Source organism: Talpa europaea (assembly GCF_964194135.1).
Source record: "Talpa europaea genome assembly, chromosome: 3".
NCBI lineage: Eukaryota > Metazoa > Chordata > Mammalia > Eulipotyphla > Talpidae > Talpa > Talpa europaea.
The window spans coordinates 116518278-116534480 of record NC_140069.1 but is presented as its reverse complement, the minus strand read 5'-3'; the positions used below and the strand labels follow the sequence as shown (position 1 = coordinate 116534480).

Below are 16203 nucleotides of genomic sequence, written 5' to 3'. Positions count from 1 at the left end.
CAGGGAGATCCTAGAAAACCCCCTTCTAATTATAGTTTCAAACATAATCGGTAATGCTGGGTTAAATAGATTTTTAATCTGTGGCTTCTGAAAATATAAAATGTGATAGTCTCTGTAGTAGGCTCAAGAATCTGTCACAATGTCAATATTTTTTCAAACTATATAATATTCACTTTAGTGAAAATGTAGAATACTGTATCACACAAAAACACTAATATTCTGAAAAATGCAGTGTCAGGGAAAGATATGTCTACTTTTATTTACATTTAACATTCCCTAAAAATGCGTTTCTTTTAAGCCTTGGATTGTTGAGTCTTTTCTATTGTAAATGAATTGTTGGAATTGGGCTCATTTAAAATGAAAGGAAAGAGCCAACAAAAGTCACTCGGAAAATGTTCTTAGTCAATGAGGGGGGGGAAAAGCTTTATATGTTAGTTGTACATGAATATTATTTATATAATGGTAGATGTGGATGTGGGTGTTATTAAAAATGCTTTTCAGCCTAGGACCAAAGGAAAACATTGAGTCTTTCAACAGCACCTAATCAACTGAAATCATATCAATCCATCCCAGATAGGGTGGAAAGAATAGTAACAAGAGTGATAGCGTCTGCTGTCAGGAATAATAAGGGAAATAATTGGTGCTATAAACCATATATTTATTTTGGCTCCTTCTACTTTTAATTAAAACATCAATTATCTCCTAAAGTAAAATAACATAAATTTATCTTGTAATAATTTTCTTTTCATTGGATGTGGAATCTCTAATGAATTTATTAGAGGGGAAAAATGACAATCTCTATATATACAGCATAGTGCTTTTCAATTACAACGTATTCAGTAGGCTTATTCATTTTAATTAAATTTAATAATATAAACATACCAGGTTTTGCTTTGTGAGATATTATTACAAGACTGTATTGCTAGGTAAGTTTAGTGAAAAAGAAAAAAGGATCAGAAAAACACGCTATTGATATCTTGATCCCTCTTCTTAAAAGACATTTATTGAAGAATTTTATTCTGCAAACATGTATCCAGCACCTGCATGGCTCTGCCCTAGCTAAGTGCTAAGTATAAAAGTGAAAAAGACCAATTTTCTGTTTTTCCAGTATAGAGTGTAAATGGAAGACCAGTGGATCCAGGAGGCAGCTACATTTCCCTGGGGGGCATTAGAAAAGGCAGCCAAGGGAGCTAGTCCTGAAGGTCAGCAGCAGTTTAAGAGAAAAGGTGTTTCCATCTATCTCCTTCCCACTGCCACTCACCCATCTCGGATCAGGCCCCATAGCCTCCTCTGGAAATTTCTGAATAGCCTCCTCTCCAGTTTCTCTGCTTCCACTTCCTCAGTGCCCTACACAGAGGTACCATAATGAGCTTTCTAAAATGGAAAAAGGATGTGATCATTTTCCTGCTTAAAACCTTTCAATATCACAGTTGGAGACAATAGTTTATAGTCAGAGTAAAATCTCTATTGCTGTATAAGTAAAATCCTTCCTAAGCTGGCTTTAATTTGCCTCCCTCACTACAGTTTTTCTCATTCTCTTATTTTCTCATTAGAATTCCTGTGGAATACACCTTACTCCATCACTAATACTGTTTGCACTCTATGCTCTCCCTCTCTGTTTCATTTGTGTGCATGATCATTTTACATCTTCTTTATCTGGATAATTCAGGCTTTCAGACCCTAGACCTAATCCATATCCCTCTGAATCATGTAAAAGGAGTTCTATTGAAAATGCTAATATGAGTGATACGTATATATGTGAATAATATTTGAATTTATGTTCTGATCATAGATCTGTCGGTTTCTTATTCATAGATTCACCACTAAGCCAAAAAAGTTAACATGAGAAAATATACACTACTTGTAAGGGGCAAGTAGATCTCAGCTCTGGGCTCACAGCCCAGTGTTGGCTGCATTATACCAAAAAGATCCTTACATTTAAAACATAAAACTTTAAAAATCGTCAAGAACCACAATTTGAATAAACAGGTTCACTACCAACTGTCACTATTCCCTGAACTCCTAGGAGAGAATATACACTTTTGTGTTTTTTTAAGATTTATTTATTTATGCATACAAGAACTGGGGTACAGGCCAGAGGTGTGGGGGGTTAGAGGATTCACCAGAGACAGAGTGGGGAACAGAACAAGCAGACTGAGTGAAATACACTGCTGAGGGGAGCAGCGGGCGAGTCAGGAGAGGTCTACTGCAGCATGTGGGTAGCTACCTGTCTGGCTGGGGAGGATCGAACTCACGCTGCAGAGGCTGTGGATAGCTTCATATGTTGTACTTCACCCCTTGCACCACCAGGGAGGCCCAAGTATACCCTTTTTTGGATCCTATGTAAGATAATGTGGCAAGTGCAAAGCTGATGCAAATGTGTCTGCTTGGTCGCTGCTGGTCCAGCAGTGTGCACAGATCATGGGAAGGGGACATAGAGGAGGTAGGGCAGGGAAAATAGTGGCATTTGTATATTCATTGCCCTGTGAGCTTCGTGGCATGCCCCCTTCAAATGCACACATTGATTATTTAGCAAGTCCAGATGGCAAGCTTAACGGCCAACAGTAGCTGTGCCCTGTAGTGCCCCCAAAGGGTGCATGCCATTTATAAAACATGCTGGAATTCTCTGTTGTTGGGTTGACGGGAGTAGATATAACCAAAGGCAAATGTTTTATGTCAGAAGGAAAAGGGTCATGCTTAGAGTTGGAGCAGAAAACCTTGGCAGCTTTCTGCCACGCTCAGCAGTTGTTCTATTTATCACCCGCAGAACAGTGAGTGATAGAAAGTGTGGCTATGTTTTCTAAGGACCATTGGGCCATAGTGGTAAACTGTGTATTTATTTCATTTAGCCCCCAAACTTGGGAATTTTTTTAACCCTGTGTAATAAGCATTGGTGAAGATTTATTTAAATGGTGAAATAGAGGGAGGAAAAAGTCTCAGTTAAGTCCACTAGGTGAATGAGGTGTTTAACCTAACTAGATTTTTTTAAAGATTTATTTATTTATGCACACAAAAGCTGGGGTACAGGCTAACTAGATATTTTTCTGTGCTTTAAAAATACATTTGAATGTGAGGTCAAACCTGAGAGTGATGTTTACTTCACAGTGTATACATATACAAAGACATCAAGTTGTACACCTAAAATATATAACATGTTTTAAAAGATTCATTTTTATTTATGCATACAAGAACTAGGGTGCAGGCCAGAGGTATGGGGGGTAAGAGGATTTACCAGAGACAGAGTGGGGAGCAGAACAGGCAGATCTACTGAAATATACTGCTGAGGGGAGCAGAGGGTGAGACAGGAGAGTCTGCACCATGTGGATTTGCTCCCTAGCTGGGATTGAACTCATGCTGCAGTGGCTGCAGATAGGTTGATAAAGCACTGAGGATTTAACCCCTGTGCCACCAGGAGGCCCATATAAAATTTTTATTGGTCAATTATATCTCTATAAAGCTGGGAGTGGGGATGGGAAAAGAATACCTTTGTATCCAACTTTTTTATGAAATGTAGATTAGATGTACCAAAATCTTCCCTTTGCTATTCCTGATTACTTAGTAGCTTATATTACTATTTAGCTTTCTAATGCCTTGAATTTCAAATTGCCTATTAATTCAGATGAAACAAGTCAGAATCAAATAATAGTCAGAAATTGAGTTTTATCTTTTCTACTTTAATTGTAAAAAAAATAGTGAATGATGTGTTCTACTTGAATTTGTTCAATGTTAAAACTTTTATTATTCAAAGACATCTGTTTTCCCCATGGCTATCTTACAGCTTACATTTCAGTTCAGCAGTCGCAACTGCTGTTCCCAACATCCCTGTACTTTATAATTTACAAACAAAGGGAGCCAAAATAGGAGACTTGATTATAACAATTCAGGAGCACCTGTTGTGCTTTATGGGTTCACAGAGTACCCAATCATTGAAGGAACTGAAGTCCTGAGGTGTGGCAAGCAAAGAGTGTCCCTAAATGATCCTGATGACAGACAAGATTAAGAGGAAATGACAGAGCTCACAGGACCCTAGTATAATATCTTACTACTATGTCTAGGTGGATCTGAACACTTTTAATTTCCTAAAGAATGGTGTTTTTGACTCTTGGTACTGTTTATCCCGAGAGGATTGAACCTATACTTAAAGAGCTTTCTTTTCAGTTCTCAGGGCTGCAGGCATTCCCACTTGACAGCTTTATCTAGTCCAAAGTCAAAACACCAAGATTTATGCCTGAGAGAATGTGACATTGAGTCCTTTTGGATGTCCATAGAAGTATGGTTTATACTCAAACTGCTATGTGATCTGCTGGATTCCCCCATAATTAGAAAGACAAAGACTAATTTAGATCTATGTATTTACTTGAGGGAAAGGAGAAAAGCTTTCAAAACACATAAATTACAACTTTATTATTAAATTAAATTTGTATTATTTTACAAATTTATTATGTTAAATATTGTTTTATACAACCCACTAAACCAACCTTATTTTTTTACATTTGAAGAGTCAGTTTTTATTGTAATTAAAACATTTTAATAATTGTATTTTAATGGTTGGAATTCATTAATAGTAATACATGCTGTTCTGTGTCCCTGATTGGCATATGTGGAACCATATACTGCATACTTGGAAGTTCCAGGGTCATATAAGGAAGTTACACATCCTATGCTGAATAGCTTATAATCACCCAAAAAAACCCCAATGTAATGGCATTCCTGTCATCTCCTCTGGACCTTGCTCAAGAGTTTTGTCCTCTCTTTCCTGAATCATCAGCCTTTTCCTCTTCATAATCTGCTCCTCCTTAGCACTTCAACATGCCAAATTCACTACTACTACCAACAAGCACCAGTAGGGTTGTGACCGAAATAAAGAGAGGCTACTTTATCCCAAAAAGGAGCCTGTCCCAGACCCACAGGAAATTTCCTCTTTCAGTTAGAGTTTAGGCCAAACTTTTTTGGCAAAGTGCCTGAAATTGCAGGTGAGTAAAATGACTAGAAATCTACTTCTCAGCAATAAGCCAGTCCGGGGGTAGATTGTCCAGCACTAGTGAAGTGACTCCATTGTGCTAGTACATACCTTCCAGTGTAATTCACCAACAATAGCAGATGGTATATTACTTTGTATTCTTATTTTTCACTTAAAATTTTTATTCATACCATAGTCAAATTCTTAAAAAGTGTATGGCTATCTCTTCAGAAGAGGAGGGACATGAAAATTGCAAGACAGTGAGTCTCAAGTTTTAGTGTTTAAAATCTCATTATTGATAGCTCCTAATAGAATAAATCATAAGAATTCTCTGTTCTTCCATTTGTAGGTTATAAAGATATGTGATTTTTGTTTTGCTCCTATTCCATTTATTTTAGAATATGAGAGATGATAAGCTGTTTTGAGACAAAGTCAAATTGAGGTGGGAAATAGGGGAGGAAAGGAGAAAAAAAATACTTCCTAATATTGCTGGTTCCGTGTGTCATTTAGCTGTCTTCAAATACAAGTAATCTTTTATACTGATCTTAAGTATATTCCTGAACACAGGGAGAACTATTTTCACTCTAAATTTATAACATTTTTGGAAGCTTAATTATCATATTTGAAGGTCAAATGGTGCTTTATTGCAATAAAATACAAAAAGTAATAAAGAAATTATTCCTGGGGAGATGAAAGTCTAGGTTCATAGCTCATTAAATGGTAACTTCACAGACCATGTCTAATTTGTCATATTTAGCTTTGGAAGTTTCATACATTTGAATTTCAAATTAGGTGAAGGGAAACCTGAGGCAAAACTACCTAGGGCCTTTGAATTCTAAAATAATTCAGCAGATATAGTTTCTGTAACATAATACCTTTATTATGTTATAGTTGTATATATTGCAGTATACATATAGTGCTTGTCTTACTCTAAAGCTGTTTTTTAAAAAAGTAATCACTAATATTGGTGTGGGGCTCAGTAAATACATCTCTAAATTTTGTCAAACCTTCCTTTTTCCACCCAGTTTATTAAAATCTCCATCCTTTGCATTGAGAATTTGTTCAACAAGTTGGCTGAAATGCATTTTGGGCTCACATGATTATTTAAAAGTTGCCTTCCAAAATTAGTCAGTTGAAAGAAAAACTCTTTTGTCAAAGAATAACCTTTGGGGTAATTAAACATAATCTCTTTTTTTAATGGAGATATTTTGTTTCTTTTTAATCAGCAGTTGGTGGTATAATAAATTTAAGTGGCACATAATTTAAACATTTAAAATAGCTTATCGAAGGATAATCTGCAACACAGGATGTTAAGCCTACTTATGAAAATAACACCTCTCTTTTTAAAGGAGAAAGAAAGGCATGATAAAAATTATGGCCAAAAGTTTGGGTTCATTTGGACACTTATAGATGACTGTATAGGCATGTTTGCAGTGGTGAAAGTAATCCACTAGATTTAGAAACACTGTTAAGGTAAAAAAGGAAAGTTATGCATTTCAGAGTAAATATATAAAATTAAAGAAAAATTTCCACAAATGCCATAAAAGCTCTTTTAATAGCTAATATTTTTTAAACATTAGTATTGTTTTAGGGAAAACCTTTTCTCATTGAACACTTAATTAAATGTTCAATGTATTAGATAATTTACAGAGAGAAATAAGTTTTGTGTTCTATTCAAATTAAAGAACCCATGAATATAACATCCTTGTAACCTATCCCCTACCAAAGCTCAGTTTTGCAGAAAATAAACAGCTTTACAATTTAAAGAAAATGTATAGCATTACAGAAATTTACAGAACTCTCTTTTCACCCTTTTTTGTAACAGCAAAGGCTACAGTTATAGACCTGAATAATCAGGTTATAAAAAAAAAAACTACATTTTTCTTGCCATTTAAAAGAGGTAAAAACCTAAGAACACAAATGACAATAATGAAGAAAAACTACACTGAAAGTAATTCTATTTTTGATTTCAAGCAGCATGGATTATACTATTACTAAACATTAAAAGAAAATGTGGCACCATGAGCTGGAAAAGCAACAAATGATTCTGTGATTATGCCAGCCTAGGGAGCTGACACTGGAATCTGCCACAGTTTATTTAACTTGACACCAACCAGCCATCTTAAAAAGACTAGAAATAACGTAGGGCTTAAAACTCACTGCAGTGTCTCTATTCCTAAAATTTGAAGATGATAAATGAAACATTTAAGAAAGTCCTTTCCTCCCTTTTCAAGGGATTTTTCTTGTGTCACTAGAAATCCTTAAAATAGTTGAATCATATTCTGTCTGGGTTTACCTACAGTAATTCATTTGGCTGAAATTTGAAGCCCGTCTTCTATGAATTGAACGTACATTTGAACATTAACAGGTAGTTCTTTAAATATCCTGGCATTTGATCTATTTGTAGTCCATCCTGGGAGAGAATTATACTGAGCTTCGACTTTATTTAAGACTTCTTGGTTTGCTGGCAAATCGGGTATGATTTTACTATCTAACTTATAAGCAATTCCAACTTTGGTTTCTATAAACATGTCCAAAATATCTACTTTGGTAAGTGCCAGCGCAGTAAATTCCTTATTCCTATGAGCATTTTTGAACAAAATGAGGTCCAGTCAGCTGAAACTCCTTCTTCTGCCATTAGTTACACCCAACTCTCTATCCTAAGCTGCAGATCCTCCACCTTTTCTTTGCCTTGGTGACCCCACTGTGTGCAGATCACCACCGCCATTTGGTTCCTGCTGGGACATGGCTGGGGCAACTGCAATCACTGATGGGAAGGGAGGATGAGACTGACTTGGTTGAGGGGAACACCAAGGCTCTGGTGACCCTAGGTGGCAAAGAGTACCCATGACCTCATTTTTTCCAACATGCCTATAATAAGGCTGTTGTGACCTAATGAGATACTGGTGGGCTCAACTTTTGAATGACCGTAAACACAGAAATGCTTTTTAAGAAATGAAGCTTTACTTTTAAGCATGTAATTTGTCTCTTGGACAAGTAGAAATGATAATAGAAAGAATTTGTTTCCATTTAATGTTGAGGAGCCTTATAGTGGATCTGTAACTGGGTGGTCCCCAGGAAAGGGGGAGGTTCCAGGTTTCCTGCCCCACCCAAGGGAGGGTGAAGCTGAGCAGGGAGAAGAAACAGCAGCAGAAGGGACTGAGGAAGGAAGGAAGCAGGATGGAAAGCCAGAAAGAGACCTGGAGAAGGCACACGGAGCAGAGAGACACATGAAGAAACTGTGCTTGCCTTTTGGTCGTGGACTGGTTGAAACAGATGTGGATGAAAGACCCATGGGGATATAACAATGGCAGCTTTTATACTGGTTTTCATTTTGCTCTTTTCCTCCCAAACTTGTCTGGTTGTTTCTGACCCTTTTCTGTGGGTCCCCACTAAAAGGTGCTTTAGACTTGTGGCAGGCTTTTGAGCCTTGCTCTGGGCCAATCCTGTTTGGGTGGACTTCTACCCATGAAGGGATGGGTAACTTTGGGTGCTTTATTCAGAAACTATGTTCTTCGCCTTTCCTGTGTTTACTCATTGTATTGAAGTTCTTTTGCATTAAAATCTCATATGTTCTGTGTTGATGCGGCGGATGGCAGAACCTATTTAGAGCAGGCAGGTTTGTGGGATCTTGGGTGCCCCTCTCCCTGCCCTGTAACAGATTCATGTTTATAATAGTTATGGAAAAACACCCAGTGGTCTAAACTATTAAAGTGTTGTTACGAAAAACATGGCTGTAAGCTCCAAGATCCTAGTGCAATAATAGAAGCCAATGTAAAATTGGTTGGTATTTGCTTCCACTTTTATTTATTTATTTTTATTTATTTATTTGTTTGTTTGTTTATACATGCACTGGGTACAGTCAGAAGCGTGGGAGGGTGAGAGAATTCACCAGAGCCAGAGCGGGGAGCAGAGCAGGCAGAAGGACCGAAGTACACTGCTGAGGGGAGCAGCGGGTGGCAGGAGAGGTCTGCGCGCCATGTGGGACCCTCCTCCAGTGGCTGGGGAGCAGCCGGGGATCAAACCGGCGCCGCAGAGGCCACAGGCAGCTTCGCAACCCAGCGCTCAACCGCTGCGCCACCAGGGAGGCCCTGCTTCCACTTTTAATTTACAGACACTTTCTGATCTTCCCGTTGTATGTGAAAAACTCAACTAGTGCGCTCTTGCCAGTGTCATAAGGACATATTAATAATTATAATCTGTGAGATTATCTAAATTACTGGAGTTAATAGAGAAAATGTAATTTAGTAGATGAAAGATAATGTACCAAGAGTGAATATATCAAATGCCCAACAATTGATATTTAGTATTAGCTGTGTTTGAAAGTTTGGAAATGATTTGGTAAGTAACATATCATAACATATTAAAAGTCAAATTAACTCACATTTGAATGGAAAATAGTAAGCTATGAAAATGAAATCTCTCAACCTGGCTTTTCCCTAATAAAGATATCCCTTAGGAAGGGACCTGTGACTCTAGAAGCATACAGGTGTATTAGCATATATGGGCTAAGTGTGTGTTTTTTTTTTCCACTTAAAGTGTCAGTACACGTCTCTCTACTTTTATTTTAAGATTTATTTATTTATGCATACAAGTACTGGGGTATAGGCCAAAAGTGCAGGGAGTTGAAAGGATTCACCAGAGACAGAGTGGGGAACAGAACAGGCAGACCGACTGAAATACACTGCTGAGGGGAGCAGCGGATGAGACAGGAGAGTCTACTGCTTTGATCCCTGGCCGGGGATTGAACTCATGTTGCAGTGGCTGGTGATAGCTTAATAGTGCTGTGTCTTTAATCCCTGTCCCACCAGGGAGGTCCTCTACTTTTAAGCGAATAAATAATTTTGCTTAAAGAGACCAAGAAGCATGTGAGTACTTAGAAAATTTTGTAGTGAGTGAATTTACTTGTTCATGTTAGGCTGACTCAATCTTTGTGATGTGAATTGCTTGTCTTGATTTGAATTGGGTCTTTTTATAACTGTTTCACATAATAGTCATTTGTCTTCACTATTATTGGCATAATTGCCTTTATCAAATTTGTATTAGTATGATGTTCATGTATTCATTCAAAGCATTTCCAGTCTTCTTTTTAGCCACCTCATGGAGATTAGCAAACCACTTCAAGAATAACACAATTAAATAAAAAGGAAATTCTACAAACAATATATTTTTTTCAGAAAAAATTTAAAGTGACCTTTAAAAACAGTAATTCTGGGGCCTCCCTGGTGGCACAAGGGGTTAAGCACCACCCTGTGAAGCATTCCTCAGCCTCTGCAGCATGAATTCAATCCCAACCGGCTGGAGAGCAACCCACAGGGTGAGGCAGACCTCTCCTGACTCGCCCGCTGCTCCCCTCAGCAGTGTATTTCAGTCAGTCTGTCTGTTCTGTTCCCCACTCTGTCTCTGGTAAATCCTCTCACCACCACCCCCACATCTCTGGCCTGTACCCTAGCTGTTGTATGCATAAATAAATAAATCTTTAAAAAAATAAATAAAAACAATAATTCAGGTTACTTTTAGTTTCATTAATACTACCTTAGCAACTTGAAAAATCCATACCTGTCTTCTTTACATTGTTCATGAAAATTTGGTAAAATATCTAAACTTCCGGTCACTTAATAGTACCCTAGCATCTAAGAAAATGCCTGGCTAAGCAAAAACCTAGAATATCATTGAAGCATTTCATTTTTGACCTAAACATTGTATTCTACCAAGATAAGTAATGTGGGTAGGTCCTGCTAAAGAATTTTGAGAACAAAAAACTTTTCAGTGTTACTGTCATGAGCATCAAAAGGAATCTAGAAAATAAATCATAAATATATAATTATGAGTGATTTGAACACTCACAAGCACATTTACTACCTATCCAGGAAGAAAAGTATATATTATGCTTAAAACTTTAAAATTTTCTCACTATTTTTCTCTCATTTACCTGCTCTCAGGAAACATTTGATTAGTGAAATTACATATATCCTTGTTTATCAATACTTTTCTGGTAAAAATAGCTGTAAATATGTGTTGATAATTTTAGATTTAAAGGTGTTTTGGTTTTTCAACTAAAAATAAGTCAGAGTAGGTCCTTCCTTCATTCTTAATCCTTTGCTAGAAATAGTTTTGTAAATCATGGAGCCTGTAGTGAGATTCTAATCATGATTTTTTACATTCTGCTGGCTTGCTTTTACTTTTTTTCTAAGTAAAGTGAAATCTTCATTTTTAACTTGCCTGTTTAGCATTTCATATTTTATCTCTGCGTTTGATTTACTTGACTCACTCTGATGACTTTTGTTGTGCTCCTTAAATTATCAATATATAACTTACATTCAATTTCCATTTTAGTACAGACACTTGAACTAATCATGTTTTACAAACGATGTGGTTTCTGTAGTTTCTGTGAATCACAATGGCATTGTTTGTGGGTACAGATGTGTGATTATTTTAGATGAGATTTAAAATTCACTGAAACACAAATTTACTTACTCTTTATGTGTTCTATAACACAGATCTTATCTTGCCTGGGTATTATCACACCATCTTGCTTGGTATTTGTAGAAAATTAAAAGACTTAGAATTATGAGTTGGTATCTTTATCCATTGTCAATACTGATGGATATCCTTGGAATGATCCAGAAAATCCACTGTAAGATATGATATTCCCAAATCACTATAGGCTATTTCAGAAACATCATTGAAAGTTTTAGAGTCTAACCATTGCACTGATTATAAGAGTTTACAATTTTTTTGTTAGAAATTTCATATTAAATTGAATTGTCCCAACATTTATGAGATGATAGATCATTTAATAAGTAATCATGTGTTTGCATAAACCAAAATGAACTGGGGATTTTTTTCTGTAGTGTTGAAGGTTCAACTAACTGTTTTTGTAAATCTAGGATTATCCAAATTTAATAGCTTGGTGTTAGGATAAAAAGTGAATTCCTCAAAGTGTAAAACTGAGTCCAACTTCTGTGTGTCTTATGGATCTCATTACTACTGCTGCATAAGGACCATATAATAAAGCTTCCGCCACAATGATCTCTCAGAGTACAGACCCACTGCAGTCTGTCTTCCCCTCTCTCCAATTCAACCTCCTCTGATAAGTGACAAGAAATCCACCCTTCATATGTCTGTGGTTGTTCATCTGACCTGCTCTTCTGTCATTATAGACACATGGGAAAAATTAGGATGTCTCTGACACTTCAGTTAAAGGCATGTTCTCTCCTGTTTTCTCCAGTGTCAAAATCTTACTTCTTAGGAACATTTTAGTTCTTAGAAAAAAATCTTCCCAGTTTAAGCCATTTGGCAACTTTATATAGTAACCAGAATTAGTCATACAACTTCAGATTCAAAGTTGCTGATATATTGAACCAAAGTAGGTGATGGGATGGGGCCAGTCTTTCTTTGGAGAAGCAGAAGATCAGTAAGATCTTTTATCTCAATGTTGAGATAAAAACATTTGAGTGGGCCTCCCCAGTGGCGCAGCGGTTGAGCACTGGGTTGCGAAGCTGCCATCGGCCTCTGCGGCGCCGGTTCAATCCCCTGCTGCTCCCTGGCCACTGGAGGAGGGTCCCACATGGCGCGTAGACCTCTCCTGCTGCCCGCTGCTCCCCTCAGCAGTGTACTTCGGTCCTTCTGCCTGCTCTGCTCCCTGCTCTAGCTCTGGTGAATTCTCTCACCCTCCTGCGCTTCTGCCTGTACCCAGTGCATGTATAAACAAACAAACAAACAAATTAAAAAAATGCCTCTATTAAAGAAAAAAACATTTGAGTAATCAAGAAAGATAATTCAGAACAAGTTCAATAGCAAAAGAGCAGGAACGGAAAACTTGGAGATATGCTTCTGGGTAAGCACTTATAAGACTGCCAGATTAGGACCTCTGCAAAGCATTTTAATTTAGTAAAGAGAAGAATAAAGACCTTTTTACAAATTCACATAACTCAAGAACTTAGTAATTTACCCATGTTAGAAGTCTGAGACAAAGTTGGTACTAACCAAGTGAGAATGTAGTAAATGATGTTGTACTATGTTATATTTCTTTAGGATACTTTTCTAATTTTTCTTTGGTGCATTTACCTTGATAAATGTGGAAAAGATGGTGAAATTTCTACAGGCTGAGAAAAATATGTATATACTACACAAAATTAGATTGATATAGTCAATTCCTGAGATATGGTTAAAATAAGCTTCCCAGACCCAGCACTTTACTAGATTTGGACTGTATTTCCATATACAGTACATGTGTGAATATTTTTCAAATAAATTTGTACTTTTTCTTTTATGAAGTTTAATGTATGCTATACATATTTTTCTTTTTGAGAAAATAATGTTTAGTTATGTCAGACAGTGGGTATTTTTGTTAACATTGAGTTGAGTCTTCCTAACTAGTGATATAAATATATCATTTCAATTTGTTGAGTTAAGTAAATCCAGGAGAGTTAACATATTGAGTTAACCCAGACTATTTATACTAAAGGACTTTTTAAAGTAATACTATATTTTGTCATTTTCAAAGATTTGAATATTTATTTGCCAAAATACCATAAACTATATTATAGCTATAAAGTACCTTCAGTTCAGTTCAATTTAATTCAGCATTTATTGATAATCTGCTAACAGTTTAAGCTGATGTCTTAGACGGCATTTCATTTCATTGGAGGAACTTATTTATTCTTGGGAGAAAAGACATTATTTAATACTGAGAACAGTTTTGTGTGCTATCAAAATAAGGAGACAGGGATGGGTGTTTCCTAATGATTAAGGGATCAATATAATAGTCTGTGAGTGTTCCCTTTTATCTTGTCTTTTTTTGATAATAGCCATTTTAACAGATGTTAAGTGATAATTCATTGTGATTTTGATTGGCATTTTTATACAGATGTTGAATTATAATACTATGCAGCTGAACTTATATAATATAAAACAATGTTAACTCAATAAAATTCATTAAAACAAAGTAAGTGAAAAAAATCCTTTTGGTCCTAATTCCTCATTAGGTGCTACAAAATCTCATACCTTCTTTGCAAAAAAACCTTGAATGAGCAGTCCGCCCAGCAGTTAAGAGTGTGGCTCTGAGGCCCAATCCTTGGGCTAATCTACATACAGACTCTACTTAACAAAATGCTTGGTAACAGGAGTTTTCCATAGATACCAACTTTATTAATTGTATGTTGTTCTCTCTTCAGCCCTCTTCTCTAGTAAAACACTATTTTCTTTGTTTCAATATGGAATGCATTCTATCAGTCTCTTCTGCTAGTTTTTCCTCTTCTATCAGTCCCTTAAATGCATACCTACCTCTTTGAATCACTTCTCTTTTTATTCCCTACTTTCTCTCTGAATACTTGGTCTTCTTCCATGACTCCACCACCTTCTTGTGATAATGATTCCCTGATTAATACCTAGTTCAGATCTCTCTTGTTCAGAAGTAAAGTGCCAGCCATAGTTGTAATGTTCAATATCCTAGTAACCACATTTAAAAACAAAAAGATATCAATGAATTTAATAATGCATTTTACTTAACACAGAATATTATGACATAGTAGGCATTTTAGTATACAGTAGTCCATATAAAATTATTAATCAAATATTTTACTTTCTCTTTTTTGTATTAAGTATCCAAAACTTGGTATGTATTTTATAATTAGAGCACATTTAAGTATTAGAATATTTGATCAGTATTAAAATTTCATAATATTTATAGTTAAAAATAAGTCCATATATCTGAGTGTTTCAGGCCACTTAAAAGCCTTCCAGTAACTGAATCAAATATAAAAAAAAATACTTAATATATACATCCACCTTGACAAATTTTATCCATCTTTTTTCAGAGGAGCTGATTTAATTTTGATTCAAAAGTATATTGGTTTCAAAACTACATCCATTCAAGTAAATTTATTTACTCTTTTGTCAACCTAGTATTTTTAACATGGAATTCACAGAGATATAGCATAAATGGAAAAGCAACTCCAAAATTATCAGTTTCAAGAGGACATTCTTTAGATTTTTTTCTTTTTTTGAAGATTTATTTATTTATGCATACAAGAACTGGGGTACAGGCCAGAGGTGTGGGGAGGGTGAGAGGATTCACCAGAGACACAGTGGGAAACAGAACAGGCAGATTTACTGAAATACACTGCTGAGCGGAGCAGTGGGCAATTCCTGAGAGGTCTGCTGTGCCATGTGGGTCACCTCCCTGGCTGGGGCTCAAATTCCTGCTGCAGTGGCTGTAGATAGCTTCACAGTGCTGAGACTTAACCCCTTGTGCCGTCAGGGAGGCCCTAGATTTTTTCTTGCAGACAATTTAACACCTGACTAACCCTGTATAATAAGTAACTGTGCTGTATATAAGGGGTTCTTCTCTTCATTCTAGGAGTAATCCATTACTTTTCGATATAATAAGAAATAGATAATCCATTACTTTTATATGTAATAGCTAATTGAAATGCTGATGTCTTATTTTAGATGCTTATTCTTATTTCTTCCTCAAAAATGTTCTGTAGCCATTTGATTTGTATACTGTGAGCTACATTTTCTAACAGTGTTTGTGATTATATATTGTTATATTTTACATCCCTGCTAATCAATCATCTTTCCTTTTTTTTCCCTTGGTCTAGCTCCAACAGAGGCCACATCACACCCACATCTAGGTATGTGTCTAAGACCTGATGTACTAACCTTAGTATTAGATCTACTTGTTTGACATCGCTGGTTATGTGGGCAGATGTTGTAGAGGCAAGGAAACTGTCCTCACTGATGTGTTGATCATTCACTGCAATTGGACCTAGGGCACTTTACTCTTGCATGAAGGGCTTCACCAAGTAAGGTTTTCATGCTGCCCAGTGCACAGCTAATGAAGTTCTTTCAGACCTGTTATAGAGCATTCATCCTTGGGATCTTATTGAGTGTGTCCTTTTGACAGAGTATTCTAATGCTATTTCCCCAGAGCTTCTACCATCATAAATAGTAGAACATAGAGACAGTGGGTAAAATTTGTGAGTGTAGAAGAATTGAGATCATTTCAGATTTTTAAGTTTCTGCTCAAAATATTACTAGTTTTTTTTTAATTTTATTTATTTTTGTGTAGAAGAACTGGGGTATAGGCCAGATATGTGGGGAGGAGGGTTAAGAGAATTCTCCAGAGACAGAGTGGGGAGCAGAACAGGCAGATCTACTGAAATACACTGCTGAGGGGAGCAGTGGGTGAGACAGGAGAGGTCTGCTTCGCCATGTGGGTTTCTCCCTGTCTGGCT

General features: G+C 36.5%; 1 protein-coding gene across 1 annotated transcript in view; it reads left to right on the top strand.

Annotated features, from left to right (window-relative positions):
- The window catches only part of RELN (reelin), a gene marked incomplete at both ends in the record, with an annotated part of 436674 nt that overhangs the window by 171112 nt on the left and 249359 nt on the right, over positions 1-16203 (top strand). The window contains one exon of the mRNA XM_084229490.1: positions 15568-15600. Within this exon, the coding sequence (XP_084085616.1) occupies positions 15568-15600 (33 nt within the window). The remainder of the gene's footprint in view (positions 1-15567; positions 15601-16203) is intronic.